We start from the raw sequence: 24,427 nt of genomic DNA, 5'->3' as shown, positions 1-24,427 counted from the left end.
TGTGTGTGTGTGTGTATGCGAGTGTGTGCATGTGCACACATGTGCTGTACATAAGTATATGAAAGAAGCCTGTTATCCAAGACATTCAAAAGATATACTGCACATTACATGGAAAATCTGCAAATATTCAAAAATTCTCACAGTATGTTTGTTTTTTTATTTTATTATATAATTATTATTATTATTATTATTATTATTATTTGCCTATTTGTTGACCAGGCAGGCCATATGGACACAAATGTCCCCTTCCAGGAACAACCTAAAACCACCGTTTGGTTATGTGACTTGCCAGAGTCACACAATAAGTAAGGGAGGTGAAGAAGTATTAAATATAACTTGTGGTGCTTTAAATGGAAAAAAAAATTCTGTTAATATGTGATTCAGGTTTTCAAAGTGGCACAAAATAAAAGCTTTAATGTAGTCAGTGAAGAGTTCTTACTTGTTTTGGGAATTTCCAAATTTTCCAAAAGGATCCCCGGCCATGCCACCATCGCCAAGTGTAATATATAAATAGCCATCATCTGCAAAGAACAACCCTCCTCCATTATGATTGGATGCTGGCTGCTCCACCTCCAGAAGTACCCTGATTGGAAAAAAACCCAGCAAATTAACATATACTGCATACAAATATACACATACATCTGAGCCATACACCGTAATATAATACCTTAAACTGTGCTATGTATTTCTTCTCAACACTCCCCACAGCAAAATTGTAGCAAGAGAATCTGGCACCCTGGGCAGCACACTCATTTTGCAACCCCCCCCCCTGTTAAAAAGTTTTGAAACCTGACCTGAATCCATCCATATGACAGTCCTGGAATCTTAGTGTTTTAATGAAAGCCTTTTTATTTTGTCTACTATACTGATATGTACTGACAATCCAGCAAATACAGTAATGTAAGTCACTACTTGTGCAGAGGATGCATACATTCAAACTTGCTGACTGAAGAAGACATAGGCCAGATTCAGGCAAACATATGCATAGCTGCACATGGTAGTCATGGAGAAATATATGGTACAATGTCCAATCATGGAAAGAAAAAAAAAACAAACATGGTCAGACACTCATCATTAGTAGCTTTAGCTGCTTGCAGTCAGTATTTTCCAGTTTTCACATTATTCACTAAATCTATCATAGCGATGAGCTTCTGGGCACGTAGTCCTCTGCCTCAGTATAGTACATAAAGTTAAAAGGCATACCGCTGCTCTCTTACACACTTCACAGACAGAAACTATTTATTTGTATGTATTACTAACACCAGGATAGCATTTATCTTTATATAGTACTATTTAATCTTTCAAACTTCCTTCTGTCATGGTGAGTGCCCCTTGTCCTGATATCCCAATGATGTCAAATTGCCAGGGCCAATGGCTTGTTGAGCAAGGGACAGTTAATCTGTGGCTTAATATAGCATATGAGACTGCCTTCTTAATTATTCATCAGTGGATCTGTCCAAAGCCTTGTTTCTAACTCTTCTGTTGCTCTGAGTAATGATGCTGAAACTCAGTGACACCAGTTGTCAAGCTCCAACACCAGGATTCTGAGTCATGTTCATAGTCTGTCTTGTTTACCACGTCACTGCAATGAGTATCTAACAGCTGCTTCCTCACACCAGCACTTTGGGCTACACTATTCCAGTGTATATGCTTGTGATGACATTAATTTCACAATCTATTGTTTAATCTCATTCTATTTGCTTAAAGACCCAAATGACAAAACACGTTTCCTAATATCTATATTAGGCTATGTCCTTCTAAGTTGCAGGCCATATCCCTCTATATCAGCTTCATCCTTCTTGTTTAATGCAATTTCCTCACACTGCCCATTAACTGTTTAATTCTGTCTCCATATGCTATCTACTCAAGCCCGATTACTATTTCTGTGCCTTACTCTGAACCATTTCAATCACGTATGCATTTCCAAATAGGTCTGTAGAGGGCAGTGTGCTTAGAATAAATCTTTCACAACTGCAGGCACTACACAATGTGGCACTACTCATTTGGAGTGGTTTACTGCTTCAGATCTCAGGGCTGCACATCTAACTCTCTTCTTCCTAAAACAACACATTTAAGCAAAATTCAATGAAAAGGGAATTAACACTGAACCTGACCCTTTTCATTAAATAAGATTCCATGCAGCTTTTAGTTTCAGCCGATGATTAGCTTTTATGACTACGTCATCATTTTAGTACATGCCTCTTTTCAGAGGTCTTGTATAAAAGTCCTTACTGTACACATTCCTGCGCATGTGGCTTCTACTGTTTATTTATTTTTATCTGTTAACCAGGAGATCAGACAGAAGATCTAAATGTTGAAGTGTCTAATCTGGTAGGATGGTAGTGAGAACCTGATGCCAGTGTGTCCATCCCATCAGGATATAATTAGTTAAGATTCCCACAGACAGGTCAGCATCTGAAGCATGGCCATGTCTAATAGCTCCAATGAAGAAGAGCTGTTTGGGAACTTGCAGCTGCCAATGGGTACACAGGCACTCTAACCAGCCAATACAGGGAGAGAGAAACAGAAAATCATCCCCCAGCAGAATGACAACTGTGACCTCCTTGACTGTCACCCCCACCCCCGCTGACAGCTTAAGAGTATCAGTAAAGGGAATTCAAAAGGGCTAGCAGGAGAGCAAAAAGGATTAGATACTTGTAGGAGACAAAAAGGAAACCTTGTGTGTCTTCTTTCTTTCATGCTCACTTTAAACTCTTACGTCATCTGTAAAATATGTACAAACAGTAATATGGACAGCATCACAACTGCAGAATGGGCAGATGAATTACTCAAAACCAAATTTCTCATTTGCCAGCTGTCACTCCCTGCAAACCAAACTGGAATGAGTAGCATACAGACTAGCAGTGCCATGTAATATTCACTTCAGTGGCACACACCATGGGTATTAAGCAGTGAAACTTGAGGTGTGTGGGGTGCAGGAAGCTGGAACGACACACAGCATAGAGACATGGTAAAGTATGCGCAATGCATCTGTTACAATCAAAGTGCTAAGGAAAGGCACAAAAGTGCACCTGGTGGGGGGAAGACGTGGTATGGAGGGCACAGCAATACAGAGTGTGTACTTGACTGTATAATACTACACTGAGTGCTCAGCAGGGTAACAGAGTGTTTATATTGTACACAGCAGTGGAGACTGTGATGCCTACTGTATAATCTGTATACTAATGTAGCATGTACTCAGGTGAGAAGCCATACTAAATTTCAGGCTACACAGCAGTACAGGACTGTATGGCATACATGTCATAAGCACACAAGGTGCTTAGGACGGTGAAGCTTTATAGGTTAAGAAGGGTGCACAGTACACCAGCTGTTGGTACCCTTCTTATGAACAGCATACAAGGCACTGGGAGGTAAACAACATGAACCCTGCTGTCAACATATGGGAGAATAGCTGTACTATGCAGTGACACTGGTACACACTGTGTACGTACTGTGACCCTTTTACCTTAGGATACTATGCATAAGCTGTAATGCCAATGTTCTTAGCAGAAAAATATTTTCTAAGTATACTTTGTTTGGTATTTTCAGCAAGAATGATAGCCAGCAGCATCAAAGCCAAGTAAATACCATGCCAAAAAGCTGTTAAATCGGGTTTTCTTTACATATATTATCAAACTGCAGCTGGATATTTTTTCAAGGAAAAACTAGCTTACAGTCTATTTCATTAATTATCCATTCCCTATAGCTTCAAATGGATAAAACAAGACAGTTGAAACCTCAGCTTTACAAACAATAAAAAATAGTTTTTTTTTGTTTTACAGCCCCACTACATCATCCACATGGTGGATTTGTTCACGCACATTTCTTCTGTAATTCCACTGCAAAACAGCAAAAGAGAAAAGTGAAAATCATACAGAAAAAGAGTCATTGCCAGTGCATACATACTATATTAGTCTGTCTACCTGCATGTCTGTGATGTATCAGCTAGGTGTTGTATGTGTAAATGTACAGCTACGTGATGTAATAGGTCATATAATAGCTAGGTGTTGTATGTGTAAATGTACAGCTACGTGATGTAATAGGTCATATAATAGCTAGGTGTTACATGTGTAAATGTACAGCTACGTGATGTAATAGCTCATATAATAGCTAGGTGTTGTATGTGTAAATGTACAGCTACGTGATGTAATAGGTCATATAATAGCTAGGTGTTGTATGTGTAAATGTACAGCTACGTGATGGAATAGGTCATATAATAGCTAGGTGTTGTATGTGTAAATGTACAGCTACGTGATGGAATAGGTCATATAATAGCTAGGTGTTACATGTGTAAATGTACAGCTACGTGATGTAATAGGTCATATAATAGCTAGGTGTTACATGTGTAAATGTACAGCTACGTGATGTAATAGGTCATATAATAGCTAGGTGTTGTATGTGTAAATGTACAGCTACGTGATGTAATAGGTCATATAACAGCTAGGTGTTACATGTGTAAATGTCTGTGAAAATAGTCTATATGTTGCCTGCACATTGAGTCTGGAGACATGGAATTTCATTCAGTTTTTACACTTGTGTGATTTCTAAATGACAATAAAGTTTACTTTGACTTTGACTTTGATTAGATCCTTGCATCAATTACTTAAAGACAACAGAAATCAGGAAGTTGCACGTTGTGAGTTGAGTCCACTCTATAAACAATAAGAAGCAGAGTAACAGAAACAATGTATAAATACCTTAATGGCATACAGAAATCAGTACAATTCAAAATTCACAAACAAAATATTTTTAATTCCACTTAGGAATGTTCTCTTTAAATGTATTAAATGTATTTGTCCCACAAAAAGCACTAAAATTATAATTCTGTTGTATATTTTCTCTAGCTTTAGCACCCAAAATCTTTCAAAATCTTTGAATTTAAATCTTTCAGAAATGCATACAGATCTCAGATCTACATAGTAACACCTCATTGTACATTGGTGTCACCTAACAATCAATGCTTACACAATCCAATGCAGGGAACTAGCCTATAGGTCCATAGGTTCATAGGTAGGTACAAGGCTATCTGTCCGAAGGCATTTATAAGCCTAGCCGGAATGTGTTGGCTTTCGCCGCCCCCTTAGATTAGTTCCCTGTGCCTCTGTCCAGCAGAGCCATTGAAGTAATCCCTGGGGTAAACTTTCTGTTTCCCATTCACTCGTCAAGGTTTCTCTTGAAGAGGGTTAGTGAGGAGCTCTGCCTAACATAGATTGGAATCTTGTTCCAGAGCATGGGAAGTCTCTGGGACAGGAATCTATCCCTCCAGCACATCCTATTTATTGTTGTGGTGAAGTTTAGATCCTTGGAGCCTGTGGCTCGAGGGGATATGATTTTCTTTAGGTGGAGCATGTCCATCAATTCTGGGTTGAACATGGCCTTGTATGTCAGGCAGAGATCACCTCTGAGTAGGCGGTATGCAACCGAGTACAGCTGGAGTTTCTTCAGTTAAGCTGCATAGGGCATCTGCTTGAGGCCAGTGATCCAATTGGTGAGGTACTTCTGTGGTCTTTCCAGTTGTTGCAGGTGTCTTGTAAGGTACATCCCAAATGGGGCATTGTACTCTATGATGGGTCTGATGAGTGATGCATAGAGGGGCCCAATGACCTCTCTCGATCTGGATGCAATCCCTTTTGTGATTAGGTGGGCCACATAGAAGGATTTTCTAACCACTTTGGCAATGTGATTACCAAAGGAGAGGTTACTATCTACTTGGGTCCCCAGATCCCTTATTACGTCTTCCGTATTTAGGGGGCTACCACCTATGTGGTAGTTTGTGGGTACTTTGTTTTTTTCAAAGGGGATTACTATGTACTTTTTGGCATTTAGCTTGAGGCCATGGTTTTGACACCAGGTATCTGTCTCAGTGAGACCCTTTTGGAGGATGTCTGTCTCAGCCGGAGAGTCAGTTATAGCCCCTAGTTTGCAGTCGTCTGTGAACTTGGTCAGCCATTGTCCTCCTGTGCTTGCCTGCACCTCTGAGAAGTATATGCCAAGCAAGAGGGGTCCTAGGACTGAGCCCTGGGGAATGCCACTTGTAACCGGTTTAGAGTCAGACCTAGCTCCTGCAACTCTTACCATGTGGGTTCTGTCTGTGAGCCAGTTAGCAACCCATCTCATGACGTAGGGGTTTATGTTCAAGCTGGTGAGCTTGTCTATAATACCTGAGTGGGGAATGGTGTTGAAGGCCTTTGCAAGGTCTAGGTAGGCTGTGTGGACCACCTTACCCTCATCTATAGCCTTGGTAACTGTCTCAAAAAAGTCCACCAGGTTTAGGAGGCATGGTCTGCCCTTAACAAAGCCGAAATGGGTAGGGTCCAGTGTTTGAAGGTTCCCAATATCTCTGTTAATGAGATGCATGATGGTGCACTCCATAGCTTTGCAGACCAAGGTAGTCAGGCTTGTAGGGCGATAGTTCCTGGGGTCCGTTGTGGCTCCACCTTTGTGGAGTTGAATAACTGTTGCTGTGTACCACTCTGTGGGCACGTAGCCTGTGGAAAGGCTGAGTTTAGGCAAGGGATTAGTTCATCTTTGAGCTCATGTAGGACACAGCCTGGGACACCATCTGGTCCAATTGATGCTGTGTTTTTGGCTTTGGAGAGGGCTGTTTTAACCTGAGTGTCTGTGATTTCAGGCACACTGCATTCTTCTGGTATAGTTATAGGCCCTTTTGAGGGTGAGAGGGGGTAAATTTTGCACTGAACCTGTCTGCCAGGATGTTGGCTATGTCGGTCAGTACAGTGTATTTTGTGCCATTCTGCACTAACTCCGAGCAGATCTGAGAATTGCCACTTAGATTCTTGACATAGCTAAAGAATGCCTTGTGGTTATCTTTGGAGTCCACGGCAATTTTTCTTTCGAAGCTAGCCTTGGATGATTTTATGAGGTAACGTAGTTTCTTGCTGATGCTGATCAGGGATGTCTTCCCTTCTTGGGATTTTACTCTTTTCCATACTAGTTTCCTCCTTCTATTGTACAGCTTGTTTATGGCAGGGGTCCACCAGACTGGTTTCCTTTTCTTGGAGGAGTGAGTCTTAGTTTTGTTTGGGATAGCATGATCCATGCATTCTTGTAGGTGCCTGTAGAGTGCAGTAGTAAAGAATTTTGCAGCTTGGACATCATCATCCATTAGCATGTGGGCTTTGAAACTTCCCACCTCGGTCTTAAGCAATGTGAAGTTTGCTTTTTGAAAAGTTTTTCACGGTGGTTTCTTTGACAGGGGGTGATGGCAGAATGTGGACATCCAGAGTGATTAGTTTATGGTCAAATATAACCAGCGAGGGGTTGACATCCGGTGTGGAATGCCGGTCGCCCATGTTGGTGATGACCAGGTCCAATATGTTCTCACCTCTGGTGGGGGTGTTGACCAGTTGATCCAGGGCATTTGAGTTTATAAATTCTAGGAAATATTGGGCAAGGGAGTTTGTACTTGAGTAGTTCTCCAAGTTAATGTTTGGGTAATTGAAATCACCCAATATCAGGGTGTTTGGTAGGACCTTTATGTTTCCCAGTGTTTCCAGGAATGTGGAGTGGGGGTCCTGGGACATGGAGGGTGGTCTGTAGCAAACTATAATTTGAATAGCAGTTTTGCCCGTTGTTAGTTGCACGTGGATGATCTCTGAAGCATCGTGCTGTGCCACTAACCTGGAGTTGTGGGTATCGTTAAGGAATATGGATACTCCCCCACCTTTTGTATTTCTGTCCGGGTTTTGCGGCCAAAATGTATGGTATGAGTTGTAGCCTGGTAGTGCTGCTCTCTGGACCTTAAACCAGGTTTCTGTTACTGCACATATATCAATTTTCTCCATACTGAGGAGTGCCTTGAGTGCGTGCATTTTGAGGTTTAGACTTCTGGCATTGAGTAGCATTACCCTCAGTTTTTTGTTACTTGTGCTATTTACAACGGTGGGTTTGTCTTTTGAGCCTTGCCTAAAAAAGGCACTATGGGGGTGGCAAGAGCCTTGGCCAATATTTGAAAGCCTAAGAGTGACAGGTGCAAGCCATCTCTTGTGAAGCATCATGGCTTATCAAGCATGTCATCGCAGGCTGACAGACACTGGATCCCCTTTGAATGACACCAGAAGCTTAGCCAATTGTTGACATTGATAATTTTTTCTCTGTACAGTGGTGTCATTCTTGGTGAGGGCAGGATGCTATTCAGGGTCAGGGTCATACCTGCCTGGGCTACATGATCAGAGAGCTCCTCCATGTCTCTTTTCATGTAGTCCAGGGAGGTATGGCTCAGGTCATTCACACCAACATGGACAATGACAGAGTCATATCTGTACTTGTTCTGAAGTGACCTGAGTGCTTGTGTTATGTGGCAGATCCTGGCACCCGACAGGCAGCTAACAGTAACCTTCTTCTTGTTCAGCCTAGTGAGTGGGACGTCAGTGTGCCTGACTATAGTCTTCTATTACTAGTGTGTTGGGTATGTTATTTTGCCTTAAGGGCTGTGATTGCATGGCACACTGGTTTTGTGAAGTATGTGTTTCATGGTTTGTGCTGGGTGGTGGAGGTTGCTTGGATGTCTGGTTTTGGAGGTCTCTGTTGCTTTTGCAGATTTTTATTTAGAGCTTCCAAGTATGTTTTCATGTATTTATGTGTGTTATTTGCCAGTGCTGGTTTCATAGGTCTATGTGAGACTGGTGGTGTGATGCAAGTAATTCCCTTCTTCTCTTGACTGCCTGGTCCAGTCTTGGGTTGAGAGAGCTTAGCCTCCAGTTTAGCTGTATAATTACATCTCTCACATGTATCAGTGTTTGGTGGAAGGAGGAGAGGGTTGTCTGTGTACATGAGGCAATTGTAACATTGCCTCAAAATGCCCAGATTCACCAGTTGGATTGGAGAGTACACTTGAAACTGCCCTTTGGACATGCTTGGATAGGTACAGTAAACTGTTTTACTGATTGGCTGGTAAGGTCGAATAGAGAGCCTTGTCCTTCTTTACAGTATAGGCGGGTCTAGTGTTAAGGTTTATTAATGCTTACTATGAGTTTTGAGCAAGTGCCGGGATGAGAAGTGAATGGTTTGAGTGCTTAAATTGAAAGTTTGTCTAGTTCCAAGGGAAAAATTAAAGAGTAGACTTTGTGGAGCCGGGAATAGTTATACCCAAGCTAACTGTCACTGCCCGACTTACAAAACCGCACAAATGCAGGTTTTATAGCAGGGAAATGAAAGAGATAGAAATTAGCCCAAAATGGCCAATAAACTACTAATCTCTGGGCTGAAACCACTCCTCCAGGGACAGATAGGCTGCTCAAAGCTCCCTCTCTCACAGTGAACAGAGAAACTTCCTTCTATCCAAGTAAGGTATGGGCAAACACAGAAACTAGTAAGACAGCCCTGAATTCAGCACTAACCTGAAAACTGGACTACACTAGCTTAGAAAGGCGTGAAAACAAGTATTTTTTTTTCAGAAAATAAAGCAGATACAGTCAAAAAAACACTTTAAATGCACAGAAATGGCTATCACACTTGAGTGTGTAGCCTACAACAGTTAAACAGGTAATTTAAACACAAAAATGACTTTGTTAAAGTGCAGGCAGTAAAATAAGTTTGTCACATCTCTTTTTTAAAGTGATGTGCCAATGTTCCAAAGCTTACCTTAGCACCACAGCATGCAGTGCATAAACTCCTGAACAGTACTCCCTAGTCACAGATTTGTTTAATATTCTCATTAATGTATAAAAATTATTTTTAAATATGTGGTTTCCTTGCACTGACCTCACTGGATAAAAACAGGAAACTTTAACTTCAGTGATATTAGCATAGGAAAATCATATGTGGCATCCATAAACTTTAATGGATGCAACAGTATGCAAGTGCAAAGATGTCCCATTAAAGTCTATGGGTATACCACACATCCCATTAAAGTCTGTGGGTGTACAACACATCCCTTTAAATTCTATGGGTTTACAACACATCCCATTAAAGTTTATGGGTGTACCACACATCCCATTAAAGTCTATCAGTGTACCACACATTACTCTCTGATAATGTCACAACTGGAGATGCTAAATTTTGGAGGGCTATGGTTTAATAAAAGTTTATGAAGCTTTTTATTTAAAAAACGGCCCAAAAAGTAAGGAAGGGCAAAAGGAAACCATTGGCAAATCACTTTAAACTTTAATGGTTACTTGTCTCCCTTCCTTTTCTAACGCCATTATATCTACTTATCTCACCCAACCTTTGACCTCCACCTCCATTGACCTATTGACCCATTGACCCATTGACTCATCTGCCATCATTCTTTTCTATCTCTTCTTTTTTTACTTTTCCTACTTTGACTCATATTTTCCTTTTACTCATATTTTCTAAAACCAGATTCATATTTTGCGCTATGTTTTCTTGTTCTATTCACCATGTATCAATGTACTGATAATAGCCTTTCATTACTCATTACTCAACTGTCCATCTTCTCTTAAATACTATACACATTTTAATAAATTCCTTCATTTCTTGGTCACTTCATCTTTATGCAATGGAATTATCATTTTTTTAGTTATTGTTGCATTGTACGTTGTAGCTCTCATTCAAATGAATTTCTTCATTATTTTTTCTTGCGGCCCCTCTGAAAATGGGCCCTGCCTAGAAGAGCTAACCCCAGTCAACACAATGTCAATAAACAGCTAGAAAAACAGATGGCTAGATAGAGAGACAAACAGATCCATAAATAAATAAATGTAATGCATTCCTTCGCAGACATAATTTATAACAGTGACAAGGGTTTACTTACAACAACCCCTTTTACAGACAGAAAATATACTTCTGAAGCAATAGACCACCATCTTCTTCTCAACATCTGTACTTACGATTGGGTTTTGAGGGAATTATAAAATGTTTCAGCAATTATTTCACAAGGTTACGTTTTCAACTTATATTAAACAACAGCTATTCAAATATTCACAAGGGTCTGTTCTTAAACCAGTTTTTTCTCACTTTATTAACAATCTCTATAAGGTCTTAAAATTGTTACAACTCACCCATTACTTAGTTGACACAATTATTCTTAGTTCAAGAATCTTTTCACAAAAAGACCCTCCAAGATTACTTTAATTATTTGTGGAATTGCTTTTGCCCAAAAAAGTTGATTAAAAATGATAACAAGGCAGCCACAATGGTATATGATATTGTCTAAAACTAAATTAATATATTTACTTCCTTTAGTTTACCAGGAAAGTCCAACTGGGTACAATGCCCATTTTCAGTGGATGCCCAGGGAGGAAAGTTCTAAAGAATAGTAGATGTACAATATAGCGAAGTTTTAAATAGGTCTAAAAAAAATGGACAAAAACATTGAAATTCATTAAAGTTTGATAAACAGGAAATATCACACAAAGATATAAAGTGAGTTCTAAGAAGTGATATTGGTGCATACTACAGAGCATTACTGAAACAGGAAATTGTCAGTATAAGTGTACTACCATCACCAATCAGTAGACAGTATCAAAGTTTCGTATATAACGTAATGTGATCTTCTTCTTCTTTTGACTTTTCCTGGTTAGGGGTCACCACAGCGGCTCACCTGTCCACTCATGATTAGCAGTGGAGTTTTACGGTGTTGAGTTGCCAGCCCAGCGTCCAACCTTCCACAGAAGGCACACACATGCACCCACTCATGCCTAGGGCCAATTTAGAGTGTCCAATCCACCTACAGCATGTCTTTGGGATGTGGGAGGAAACCGGAGCACCTGGAGGAAACCCATGTGACCACAGGGAGGACATGCAGTCTCTGCACAGAAGGCACCCCAGCTGAGGATCGAACTGGAGAACCTTTTGCTGTGAGGCGGCAACACTAATTGCTGCACCACCACTGCCCCCCATGTAAAGTAATGTGATATGCATCTATAAGTCTGCTGATGTGTAAGCTTGTAAAAATAACAGCAGTGCCTATGTTTCTCATAGGAGGATTACAACAAATTCACTTCCATAAGACATAAAGAGCCATTGGGGAATAAATAGTTTAGTAGGTACAAGGAAGTAGTATTTGGACCATTTTACATATTTATTTATTGACTGGCAAAGGCCAACTAGGTTACAAGAGTCCATTTTAAGTGGAGGCCTGGGGAGAAAGGTTCCAGCTTACACTGCTAAGTTACAAAACATCTTGGTAAGATACATATTCAGTTACTTACATTGTTGTAGACATCTAGGTAAGATACATAAGTTAAAAAAATTCTTGATAAGATACAATTCAGCCAACAGTGTTACTGGCTCAACAGACAGCATACCTGCCTTTGGTACAAAAGGCTGTAGGTTTTATTTCCACACCAGGCAGATCAATTGCTGACATTGCAGTGCAGCAGAAGAGGATGCTGAACTCCTGAGTGTGCTGTCCTTCAAAGAAGATGTTAAACCAAGGCACTATTTGCTTCAGTTTATGGTAGCTTAAGTGGATGTAAAAGATCTCATGGCATCATTTGAAAGGAGTATGGATCCTTTACCTACATCTTATTTACATAACTCATTATTTACATATTTATAAACATACATATTTACAAAATTATAGAATTATTTTCATTTTTCTATACACAACCTATTATTCTTAAATACATTCTTATTAATTTAACCACACTCCTTTTTTCCATAAGCATAATCAGATTTTTATTTATTTATTTTATTTATTTTTTATTAATCAATTTTTATTTATCTGTTTATTTATTTAACATTTGTTTACTGGGAAAGTCCAACTGGGACAGAGCCCATTTTTAGCGCAGGCCTAGGGGAAAACACTCCAGATGCATGTTCTCAATATTATTGACAATATCCATTTCCAATTAAACATGATTTCATTTATTCTCTCATTCCATAATACCCTTACTACATAAACACTTTTTATCCATATTTAATTTTTACTCTTTACTTCTATTCTTGGAATACCCATATTCAATCATATCCATATTTATACCACTGCTGTCTTTATAGTCTCTGAAAAAAAATCTGTTTATAATTATTCCCACTTGTTTTACTCTGTTACATTTCAAAAAATTATGTTCTGTGGTTTATTCTTCACCACAATGCAAACATATTCTCCCACTTTTCTTTTTATATAGCATACTCACTTTTATTGGTAATTTTTTATTCCCAGTCTCCATAAAAATCTTGACATTCTGCTTTATTACTACACCATTTCTTTCTTTCTTTCTTTTATTGCTTTTTTATTTTCCTCTAGTACATTTGCCCATGGATTAACACTGTCTCATTATGTTTTCACCATTTTTTTTTTGGTCTTCTTCTGTTTCATCAGTCTTTATTTTCCATAGTTGTAACTTTTGTTTGATATTTTTTTATTTCTTCATTACAACAGTCTTTTATTTTTATATTTCTTCTTATTGCTTCCCAAAACTTTTCATACTTGTATTTAAATAATCGTGTTACTAAATTCTCATTTTTTCATTTATCCATTTCAACACTTTACACAAATTTAAAGATGATGCATACACTATTGGATTTAACATACCTAATCTTCTTACTTCTTTGTTCATGTATATTACCCTTAGAACTGTATTTAATATAGAGCCCAATATAAATGAAAAAACACTTCTAATTGTTTCTCATATACTTTCAAAATCATAACCACACTTGATAAGTATGCTATTTTACCTTTTAATAATGAACTTATCAAATTTACTTTCTTCTTATAGGCTAATATATATGTTTTCCATATAGCACAGATTTCTTTCAAGTCCTATAATATTGTTTTCAATTGTGTTCTGTTCCCTTCCTCATCAAAATTAACTTTTAATACAGAGAGTTCTTGCATTGTGAATTGCATACCTGCATTTTCACTGTATCTCCCATTCCTTTCCTTTTATCTTTATTTAATGGCATACCTATATTTTTCAATCAGGTAAACAAAATACAGCTGGAGTTTCTCTTATCCATTCCCTGTTTTTAGTTGTTGTAATATCATCTGCATATTCATTAATGCTGGAATTTCTGCACCTGTTTGAATTACATACTTTGAATTCATTTTACGATTAACCTTCCTAACTGCCATAATAATACTCATAGGGCACACTTGTCTTATATCACTGCTCATCTCTACTTCTTTATTTAGCCACCTAATCACTAAAATTCCTAATTTGTTATTACTGTATGCTCTCATATACACTTGCTCAGTTTTGTTACTAAAATTATATATTTTCATCTTCATTCTTTTCCATAGTGTCTCATATTGTTCTGAATCAAATCCTTTATTAATATCACCTATCATAAGTTTTATATCATCTCTTCTGTTTAGAATATCATGCACATTTTTGTCACTATCATTAATAATTAATAATTCTTGACCCCTTTTCCCTTCCTACGATACACTCTTTTCTCCATTATATATTCCATCTTAATTCTGCAATATATTATGTATTATTTTCATAAATATATTATAATCTACATTACTTAACACTATTTGACTCTGATTCTTTCTTTTTTTCTCTTCTTTTATCCATGTGAATTTTAATAGTTTACTGCATAGCTGCTTATGATTTAAACCTTCATTTAACCACTCATTAAAAAGATGTAACAGATACTTTTTTGCCATTCCCCTAAATTTTTATACATTTTAAATTTAATTGTATCCAGACCCACTGCTGAATCTATGTTTAACTGCTTAAACACTTTATCTAATTCATACAAAGTAAGCTCTTTTTCAACTTCCTTATTAACTTGTTCTGTTTTTTTTTACTTCCCATGTTTTTATATTCTCTCTTCTTTTAAACATTTCTTCCACATAACTAACTACAATTTCCATAATCTGAGGTTGACTTTTCCTTACACTTTCCTTTTTATCTTTCATTTCTCTCATTTCACTGGTATTCTCCACCATGTTACTTAAATATATTGTTACTTTTTCCTTTTTACTTTGTAGAAAATACCTTTTTTATATAATTCATTAATTTTTCATAATTTCTTTTATAAACTTATTTTTCATTATTATAATATTCTCTAGGATTGTTTTCTAAATTCTCAACTGCATCTTTATATGTTTAACAAATACCATTTTTCTTATTTTCGTATTTTACTCTGCCATTGTAAAAATGTTCCTTTTAAACTTCTTTTTAAAAATAATCCCCCATTCTGATCATCTCTCATAAAATGCCTTCATAGTAATGTGATCCCTCCATAATTGCACAATTAAATCCTTTCTTTTCTCATTCCATTTTTTTTATTTAATCTTTTTATACCTTTACCTATTCTGATATATGCTTTATTAACATTTACTTCCATCCGTATTGATAAATTATGTGTAATTCCTGTTACAATAGCTTCTCCTTCTGCTATACTTATTCATTTTGATATTATAAAATAATCAGTCTCAGTCTTTAGTGTAACTCTTCTACATATCCATAGTTTTCTATTCCATATTGTGAATGTTCCACATTTCATAACTTCTATCATTTTTCTTATGACTTTTCCACTTTTTTATTACCTCTTAAATCACACTTTAAATCTCCTATTATTATAATATTCATGTTTATATTACATAATCTAACATCTGCTGAAATAAATTCTCCCTTTCTTTACATATAATGTAAGCATATACAGCTACAATTCTATAAACCTTCCCTTCCCATCTTAAATCTACAATTGTTAGTCTTCCCATTCTAACTAGTGTAACATCTAGGATCTTCATACTCTTCTATATAAAACTACTATTTCTTAGCACTGTTCATTTTCCAAATTCCATACTATCTCTCCTTCCCATATTTTTCTGTCTGTAACATTTCTTCCTTTGTTAAACTCTTACATCTTCCAAAACAATTATACCTACATCATATTTATTACACCATTCTAAAATCCCTATCCTTCTAGTTACATTTTCTTACTGTTTATATTACCTGAAAGAATTCTTAAATGATTCCTTCCTCTATCCCTTAACTTAAAGGATATCATTTTTATACCACTTTATTTTTTATTTGGAAATATACTTGTCATCCATTCCCTTTCTTCTTTTCTTTTATATTATTACTTTTAAATTTTCTTTTGTGTCTTTTACTCTTTTACCAATATAATTTTTTTTCCTTTTACCACTTTCCAAAGTATGTCTTCTTCATCACTAACGTCTGAATCTACACATATTTCCTATACTTCTCCTTTTCTTTTGCTAAAATCTTTTTCTTTTTCTAAGGTTTCTTCTGTTTCTATTTCTAATTCATTTCCAGTTTATCATCTCCCTTTAACATGTCTATATCACAAGTGTTCACTTAATGTCCTTCTCTCCCACAAAAAAAAAAAAACGTGTTTTTGGTTGTTTCCAATATTTTATAACACCCTTGTTTCAGTCAACATTTATAGCACTTGGAATGTCCACAATTTTATCCATTTCCATTTTTAAAACAACAGTGCAATACCATTCCCGAGTCCATAAACCCCTATTATCGTAAACTTTTGAAATGTCCATTACTTGTTTACATATATTTTTTAGACACACTTTTAATGTCTCTATTATCACCTCTGTTCAAAACTGAATATGTATTTTCTTTTTTGTATTTCAAAAATACTCATTCCATTGATTTTCATTCTGTTTTTATATTCACACAAACATTTTACTATACCCTGCGCAGTCTCAAAAATGTCACAAAATGCCTCTTTATTTAAGAGAACAAAGGCTCTTACCCCTTGTGTTTACATAGCCAAAGGCAATATTACTGTCCCATACCACATATCTGTTCATCTCTTGACTTCTTTTACTTTGTACTCTCACCACATATTTTCTTTTTATAGTATCTTCTTTCTTCTTTTCATTCTGTTCCCCATAACTAGTTGTAACTTTTTCAGCATATATTTTTGTCTTTTGAGCACTGCTCCCTTTTGAATAGCTTTAGATTCCTCTCCTTGTATCTTTTCCATTATTCCTCCCCAATGCACTTCATTTTCTGGCTCACTCTGGGTAATTAAGTCATCCAGTATATCATCCTGCAACCCACCTGATTAGAGGTTGTAACAATGCACTTTTCTCTCACTGACCCCTCCAACTATAAAAATAGCTATTTTTGAAAAATCATTTTCAAAGCCCTCACAATTTTGGAAACATCTTTTGGTGAGCTGGCATTTGCCTCCACTCCCTTGATTGTGTTCTCCATTTCATGCACTGTCCTTCCAACCACCAATGTGCTAGGAATGGGACGTGCACGTGCACATGGACAAAATGTGAGTAGGGGAAGCTCCTAGATGCCCTGACCAAATTTACCCTAGTAATAGAAATACAACCTTGGGTCTCCCCTGAAAAGAGACTAACAACAAAGGAGGTATAAATAAATTAAAAATGTATTGTGCTGTACACAGAGAAAAAAGGACAAATATTAGCATGAGAAGAAGAAAGAAGATAAAGCATAATTTACAATTTTAGTTTGAGGCATAATATTTACATTTTTACTAGGTTACTTAATTATCTAAAGCAGTAACAGAAATGTTTGGAAAGAATTGCTTATAGTTTGTACAAATGAAGGAGAGAAAAAAGTTTAGGAGAGATTGAGCAAGGAGAGATTATTGAGGATAGTGAATCATAGTAGTGCTAAGGAATGATATATTTCAGTCAGGAGTGAAGCATGAACAGAGCTAAGAGTTTGATAAGTGGTCTTTTAAAAGATGTTTAAAGAAAGGATGACTGTTTACTAATGTAATAGGTTGCAGAAGATAATTCAGTTTTTTGGAGTCTGAGCAACACTAGAGGCTGTTTCCAGTGCATTGTTGAGGTTTATATTTGTTGGAGAATTGTTTGTCATGTTAACTATTTCAATGATAGGTAGTTATAATTCAAAATATCACACATAAACCCAATTCAAGCATTTATATATGATATTGTGTGCCACATATAGTTGTACAAAGTCAAGGTATTGGGGTAATTTGAGTCCGTTCAAATTTTGAGGGTTTTGCAGTGATGTGTATAATATTTTTACTGGCAACTAATTTAGTCACTTTGTTATAGCATAACTTGAGCTTGGCTTTAACAGATGCCTAGAGGTTGATAAAGATAGGGACACTGTATACAAGATAGGGAAGGAGGTAAGTTGTTGCTAGGGTGGCTTTTGTGGGGTTAGTAAGAAATGTTTGTGTGTATATAACAAGCCTATTTTTATTAATCTTTTTGTTACATTACTTTGCAAGAGGAGTTCAAATTTAAAGTTATCAACTGTCACTCCAAACAGTTTTGTTAGGACACTACAGCTATCTCTGTATTGTTTAGTGAGATGATTTTAAAACTGGACTTATCTTCCTACTGTGCTTTGGGGAGGAATAAGAGCAGATTTGTATTTTTAGGGTTAAGCAGTAGTTGGGCATTGCAACGCCAGTTTTTAACAAAGGCGAATGCGTCTTGTGTGATTTGTAGAGGATGTACCAAATTTTCTGATGAGCCTATTAGTGTTGAGTCATCAGCATATTGTATAAGTGATGCTTGTCTAACTGAGGTGTGAAGGTCATTAATGAAACTGTTAAAGTGAAGAAGGCCAAGAACTGAACCTTGAAGTACACCAGTGGTAACAGGGAGCTAAGGGGGGGAGAAGTATATTGCCATTTGTTGTCTGTCAGATAAGTAACTTTTAAGTTGATATGGAGAGAGAGAGGATAGACAAAGGTGGATTATTTGTTGTAGGAGTTGACTATGTGAGATGGTACCGAAGGCTTGGCGTGATACAGAAATAGGGAAGAGATAAGTTTGTCAGAGTCATTGATATTTTTTATATTGCCCATGAAGGATAATAATGCAGTATTTGTACTATGGCTTCAGTGGAATCCATGTTGATTACTGGTTAGAAGCTGCTTAGTGAGGATATGATGAAGAATTTGCTGATGGGCACATTTTTTAAGGATTTTTGCGAGAGGAGTGAGGATAGAAACAGATCAGAAATTAGAAACTTCTATTGAGTTCCTCAGTTATGGAGTGGGATGATACAGGATTTTTCAAGATGGAACGTACATATGATTCCTGTATGGATATGTTGATTATGATACTTACTGGGAATTATATGGCTTCTGCAACCATCTTAAGGGATTCTGGGGATTCAGGACATTTGCAAATTCTACTGTGATGTAGATGTAGTTTGAGGTTGGTCTTAAAAGTGAGGAGATTCTTTATTTGTCTGATGGTGAAGAGAATACAGTTTCACAGTTAAGCTATGCTTACTGAGTTTAAGGAGTCCCCGGATGAGTTGCTGGATTTTGGGACTCCATTAGCTGTTGGTCCTTTGATCAAAGGTACCTTTTGGGTTTCTACCATTTTATTGTATTGCTGAGAGCTGGGTGTTTCAGGAATTGTGTAGTATTTTATGTACCATTATGAGTTGTGTATTTGCTATGTAGTATAGTAGTTCTTGCCATTTCAGGTTCTGCAAGAGAATAGAGTGATGGGCTTGGTTTGGGAAGCTGGATGAAAATTTACTTATTTTATTATAACATTGTACAAGCATGGTTAGTAATGTAGTAGTCTGAAGATTAGTGAAAATTGTAGAAGCATATGTAGCAATTAGGACTAGTTCAAATAAAAACTCACTTTTCAGATTAGTGCTACAGTTTGAAGTGAGAAGAGCTATATCAACATTCTGTTAGCAGATGGGAGACAGTAGCTATACAAAAGTGTTCAATGAACCTGCAAGCTATGGTAGCATTAATTTTAGTGGAAAGAAGGTTGGGATGGGCTTGGTACTTGGCTTTAGAAGATTGTTTATAGTAGATCAGACAGTTTGGGATTATTACATTATGTTGTATTTACTAATGTGTAAAAGTTCTTTTTGTATAAAAGAACATGCTTTTTGGTAAGATTTCTTAGGTGTCAGTACTTTTGGTAACTATTCTGTTTTTTCTGTCTTTGTGCCATCTACTCCAAGCATTAGCCCTAATGTTCATTCATTTTTTTTTTCATTTTAGCCAGGGTGCAGTTATCACTTTGACTTACTTATATCGCAGAAGTACATGCTGGTATAAAATGTTCAAAAAAGTGGCATTAAAGTATGAGACAGCATCATTTTAGTGGGAGTGTTTTCAGTGAAATTCAGTTGCAATGTTTCAAGGTATCAATAAAAGTGTCTTTGCTGAAACTGGCAATGATTCTTACAAAGTTTATGTGCTGGTCCTTAGTGATTTTTTTTTTATAAAGACTCTGATTACATAAATTGGATGGTGGTCACTTAGTGTATCTATTTAGAGATACATATGGGCCTATTGTGCATATTTATGTGAGTGTACTTTAAGATGGGTTATTATTAGTACTTCTGAGTCAAACTTGGGGGATGGTTGGGGTGTATTGCTATTTCTAACATATTAAGGAATGTGGTAGCTATCCCTCCAGCACATTTAGTGGTTCAGTGATTTATTATTATGTTATATCTTGCTGGAGTATTTATTCACCTTTGATAGATGATTTTAACCATGTTTCAGTGATTACAGTATGTGAGGGGTTGTGGGTTTGAATCCAGGCTTGAAGTTCATTACTTTTATTGCAGCTGCAGCTTGTATTTATGTTATATACTTTAAGTGAGCTGCTTTAATAGGGTTTTGTTGTTGTGTTTTAGACAGGTGTTGGACTCACTAGTTGGATGATTATTCAGATGTGTGTCATGGGATTAGTTTCAATGGATGGGGTTTTGACTGCTATTAGTCATGGAAGGCCTTGGATTTGGGTTTATGTCACTACAGAGTGTTTGATGCACTAGAAGTGTCTAGATGAATCTGACATATTTTGATTTCTGATTATAGCTTGAGGTTTATTATAGTGATCTGATTGTTTTAGAAGAATGTATTTCCCTTAAAGGTCAATTGGAGGAATTGTACTGAAAGTAGCAGATCTGCTGAGTATAATTGTCAAGTGTAGTTTTAGATGCAGTAATAGTACCCTTTGCACAGAGTAGAAGAGTTTGTGACAGCTGCTAAGCTGCTAAGCTTGACAGCAGGGTAAAAGTAGACAATATGGCTAAGAGACAAGGCAGTATATTATATCTATAGTACATAGAGTTAATCCTTTGGTTTGCAAAGATTATATGTTGCTTATTCTTGTGAGATGAGGATCTGTTGTAAAGGATTAGTACAGTGAAGAGCTGTGCTAGGGGTTCCTGTCCATTCGTAGTCACTGACCAGCTCAGTACACCAGTTTCACACATTCAGCAATAAAAGTATATAAACATCTAACTCATCTAACTCTTCCTGTAGCAATAAACTTAAGCAAACTGATACAAGCAAGACAAGTCACTTCATTTCACTGTTCAGTGAAAGAGAACAGCACTATTAGAAATTGCATTAATTTTTGGATCTTTGGCATTTGGCTATTTAAATGTTTAACAAATTAGTAACACATATTTTCAACTACCCCCTTTTTTTTTTTTTGGAAAAGTCACTTGACATACCTTTTTATTAGTTTACTTATGCTCTGCAAATGACTCTGGTTGTATACAGCTATATATATATAGTCAAGTACGTTCTCAATAGGTTGTATTTTCCTAAGCAATTAAACTCAGCCAGTTTCAACTGTACTTGCCTAATAAATATGCATATATATATATATATATATATATATATATATATATATATATATATATATATATGTGTGTGTGTGTGTGTGTGTGTGTGTGTATACATACATGTATATATGTATGTGTATATATATATATATATATATATATATATATATATATATATATATATATATATATATATCTGTATACATGCATACACACATGGATCTAGGACTCTCCATCGAACACACATTTCACTTTCGCGAAAGTACATTTATCGAAAATGCACTTTCACAAAAAAAAAAAAAAAAAAAACAACCCAAAATATTAAAAAATAAAAGACTACTCACATTTATGCAGGGGGCAAGCCCTCCTGCACCCCCCCATGTGGAGGGCTGTGACCCCCCACACCCTCCCTACTTTAATATTCTCACTCTGAGATCACACTACAGTGGGGAAAAGGGAATATTCCCTTATCCCCACTGTACCGCGATCTAAGCAACAGTTTATTTAGTTGTACAATCTACACCACATGTTAATGTACAACTAAACCTACATGCAAACAGCTGTTTGCTTACTTACCTTCCGGCAAAAGTGCATTTTCAATAAAATGCACTTTCGCAAATTTGAGCTCGCCCATTTAGGTTTTGGTGAAAAGTGTGTTCGATGGACAGTCCTAGATCCATATACATATGTGTGCGTGTGTGTGTGTGTGTGTGTGTGTGTGTGTGTGTGTGTGTGTGTGTGTGTGTGTGTGTGTGCACGCCATGGCCTTTGTTTCACTGGCCTTGTCATGGCTGAAAAGGGTCCTTAGACCAGCCACTTGCCCAGTTAACAAACAAACACTTGCCACGCTTACTACTATACATGTTTTGTGAACTGTGTTTAAACTAATAAAACAAAATGCAGATTCATATCATTGCCTTTTATCTGCCTTCAGACTGATATGATTAAGGATCTTTAAGTACCCTATGAAATCTGGACCGTGGAAATCTACCTCAAGCATGCATATTAAACTCATAAAGTGCTAAGGATATAACAATCCAAACTGACATGGAAATAAATATGCAAATAACCCTGGGAGAAAATGTTATGATGTAATACAAAATAGCACACTGGTACCACAGTAAATTCCACGATCCACACTTGATTTAGATAAAAGCACAAGCTCTTTATTTCAACAAGCCAAAGACAAATTGTTGAGCGCTTTCATGTATAAAATACACTTCATCAGAACCTGATGAAGTGTATTTTATGCATGAAAGCGCTCAACAATTTGTCTTTGGCTTGTTGAAATAAAGAGCTTGTGCTTTTATCTAAATCAAGTGTGGATCGTGGAATTTACTGTGGTACCAGTGTGCTATTTCGTTAATTGTTGCCTCCACAGTGTTTCTTGGGATATGTAATACAAAATCACAGACTATGGGAAACAATATGATATCTTACAAAAGCACAGTAATCAATATTAGTTAGGCAAAACTGCAAATACTAACATCATTTTTTGGTGACCATCAGGGCCAGCCTTATACATAAGTCAACTGGCTGACAGCATAGGGCTCCATGCTTAGAAGGGCACCCTTTCCAATTTATTTATTTATTTATTTTTAGAGCAACAAAATATGTTGTTTCTTTGCCCCAAAAGTAAGGAAATAAAATGCAACACGCTACAACAGCAGCTAGGTTTGCTAAACCATGGGGTTTCCTCTACTAATATCTTTATTCCAGAATCCTTCTTTTGTTGACTATTAGGGCCAAACCTTTTACATAGGTCAACCAGGTGACAGCCTAGGGTTCTGTGCTTAGAGGGGCACTCTTTCCAATTTAGGTATTTATTTATTTATTAGAGTAACAAAATATGTTGTTTTGTTGTTCCAAAAACTAAATAAGTAAAATACAGCACCCTGCAACAACAGGTGTGCTTGCTAAACCATGGGGTTTCCTCTATTGATATCAGTTTACATTTGTATACCTAACTTAATTTTCAAGAGCTACATTGTTGATAATGAAACAAAAAAACACTCAGTTTTGTGCTGCAATATGTCTTGGGTCCATACTTCAATATATATGTTTATGGAAAGCAGTGTATGCACTTTTGTTTTTATTTATAAGTACCTTCTGGCACTATACATAACTGTTTCTGGGGTACCTGGTTAAATTCAGTGGACCCTATTGCATCTGGGGGTCTGAACTACAAAATATTGCCAAAATACTTGTAAATAAAATTAGCTAAAAATTTTAGTAAATCATTACAAATAATATTCCTGCTACAGCACACAGACTGTGAATACCAACTTGTGACAGTCTCACCTAAGATTTAAAACAGCAGCATTGTACGCCCAGACCATGTCAACTCTGCTTTTTCAATGGAACTAAACAAAACATGATAGACCACCCCACCCACCCTTGCTCATCTTACTGAAGAAAAGTATCATCACTAACTTCATCTCTAAATCAAGGAAGCAAACCACCGCAGGCCATAGTAGTCTCTATCCATGAGGGTGGATCCATAGCTGATGTGGACAATCAAATACCAATCAGCCTTACCATTACCATCTACAAGGTTATAAAGAAGGACACCCATGTAATTAATTCAGAAGAGTATTAGTACGTTTCTGCCCCTAAACTTGTATCAATGTGGGTTTGCTGAGGACAGAACATGCTTAATAAACATAGTAACTTTCCTCAAGGAAATTACAGGTGCCCTAGACAGAAGATTGCCAGTGTATGCAGCCTACCTGGATCTTTCTGAAGCATCTGACACCATCCCATGCCATGGAATCATAAATACACTTGAGTTCAGAGTTACCACTTGTGTGATCTTCATAATCACTAAATTAATGCTCTAGAAGAACATGCATAATGATGCTAGACTGGCACCTAACCAGAAAAACAGAAATCACCAGTGAAGTGGGGCAAAGGTTTCTACTTTGTCCTCTTTTCTGGAGTTTATATTCTCTAATGCCTGCATTGATGTGGGCACCCTT

At 36.8% G+C, this 24,427-nt stretch overlaps 1 protein-coding gene across 1 annotated transcript in view; it reads right to left on the bottom strand.

Moving 5' to 3' along the window:
• Positions 1-24,427, bottom strand: part of HHIPL1 (HHIP like 1) — a 661,343-nt gene that overhangs the window by 328,095 nt on the left and 308,821 nt on the right. Inside the window, exon 3 of the mRNA XM_044074611.1 lies at positions 440-583. Within this exon, the coding sequence (XP_043930546.1) occupies positions 440-583 (144 nt within the window). The remainder of the gene's footprint in view (positions 1-439; positions 584-24,427) is intronic.

The sequence above is a fragment of the Protopterus annectens genome, chromosome 6.part0 (assembly GCF_019279795.1).
Source record: "Protopterus annectens isolate FY-2018-M chromosome 6.part0, PAN1.0, whole genome shotgun sequence".
NCBI classification, from domain to species: domain Eukaryota; kingdom Metazoa; phylum Chordata; order Ceratodontiformes; family Protopteridae; genus Protopterus; species Protopterus annectens.
This window is presented reverse-complemented; position numbering and strand designations above follow the sequence as displayed.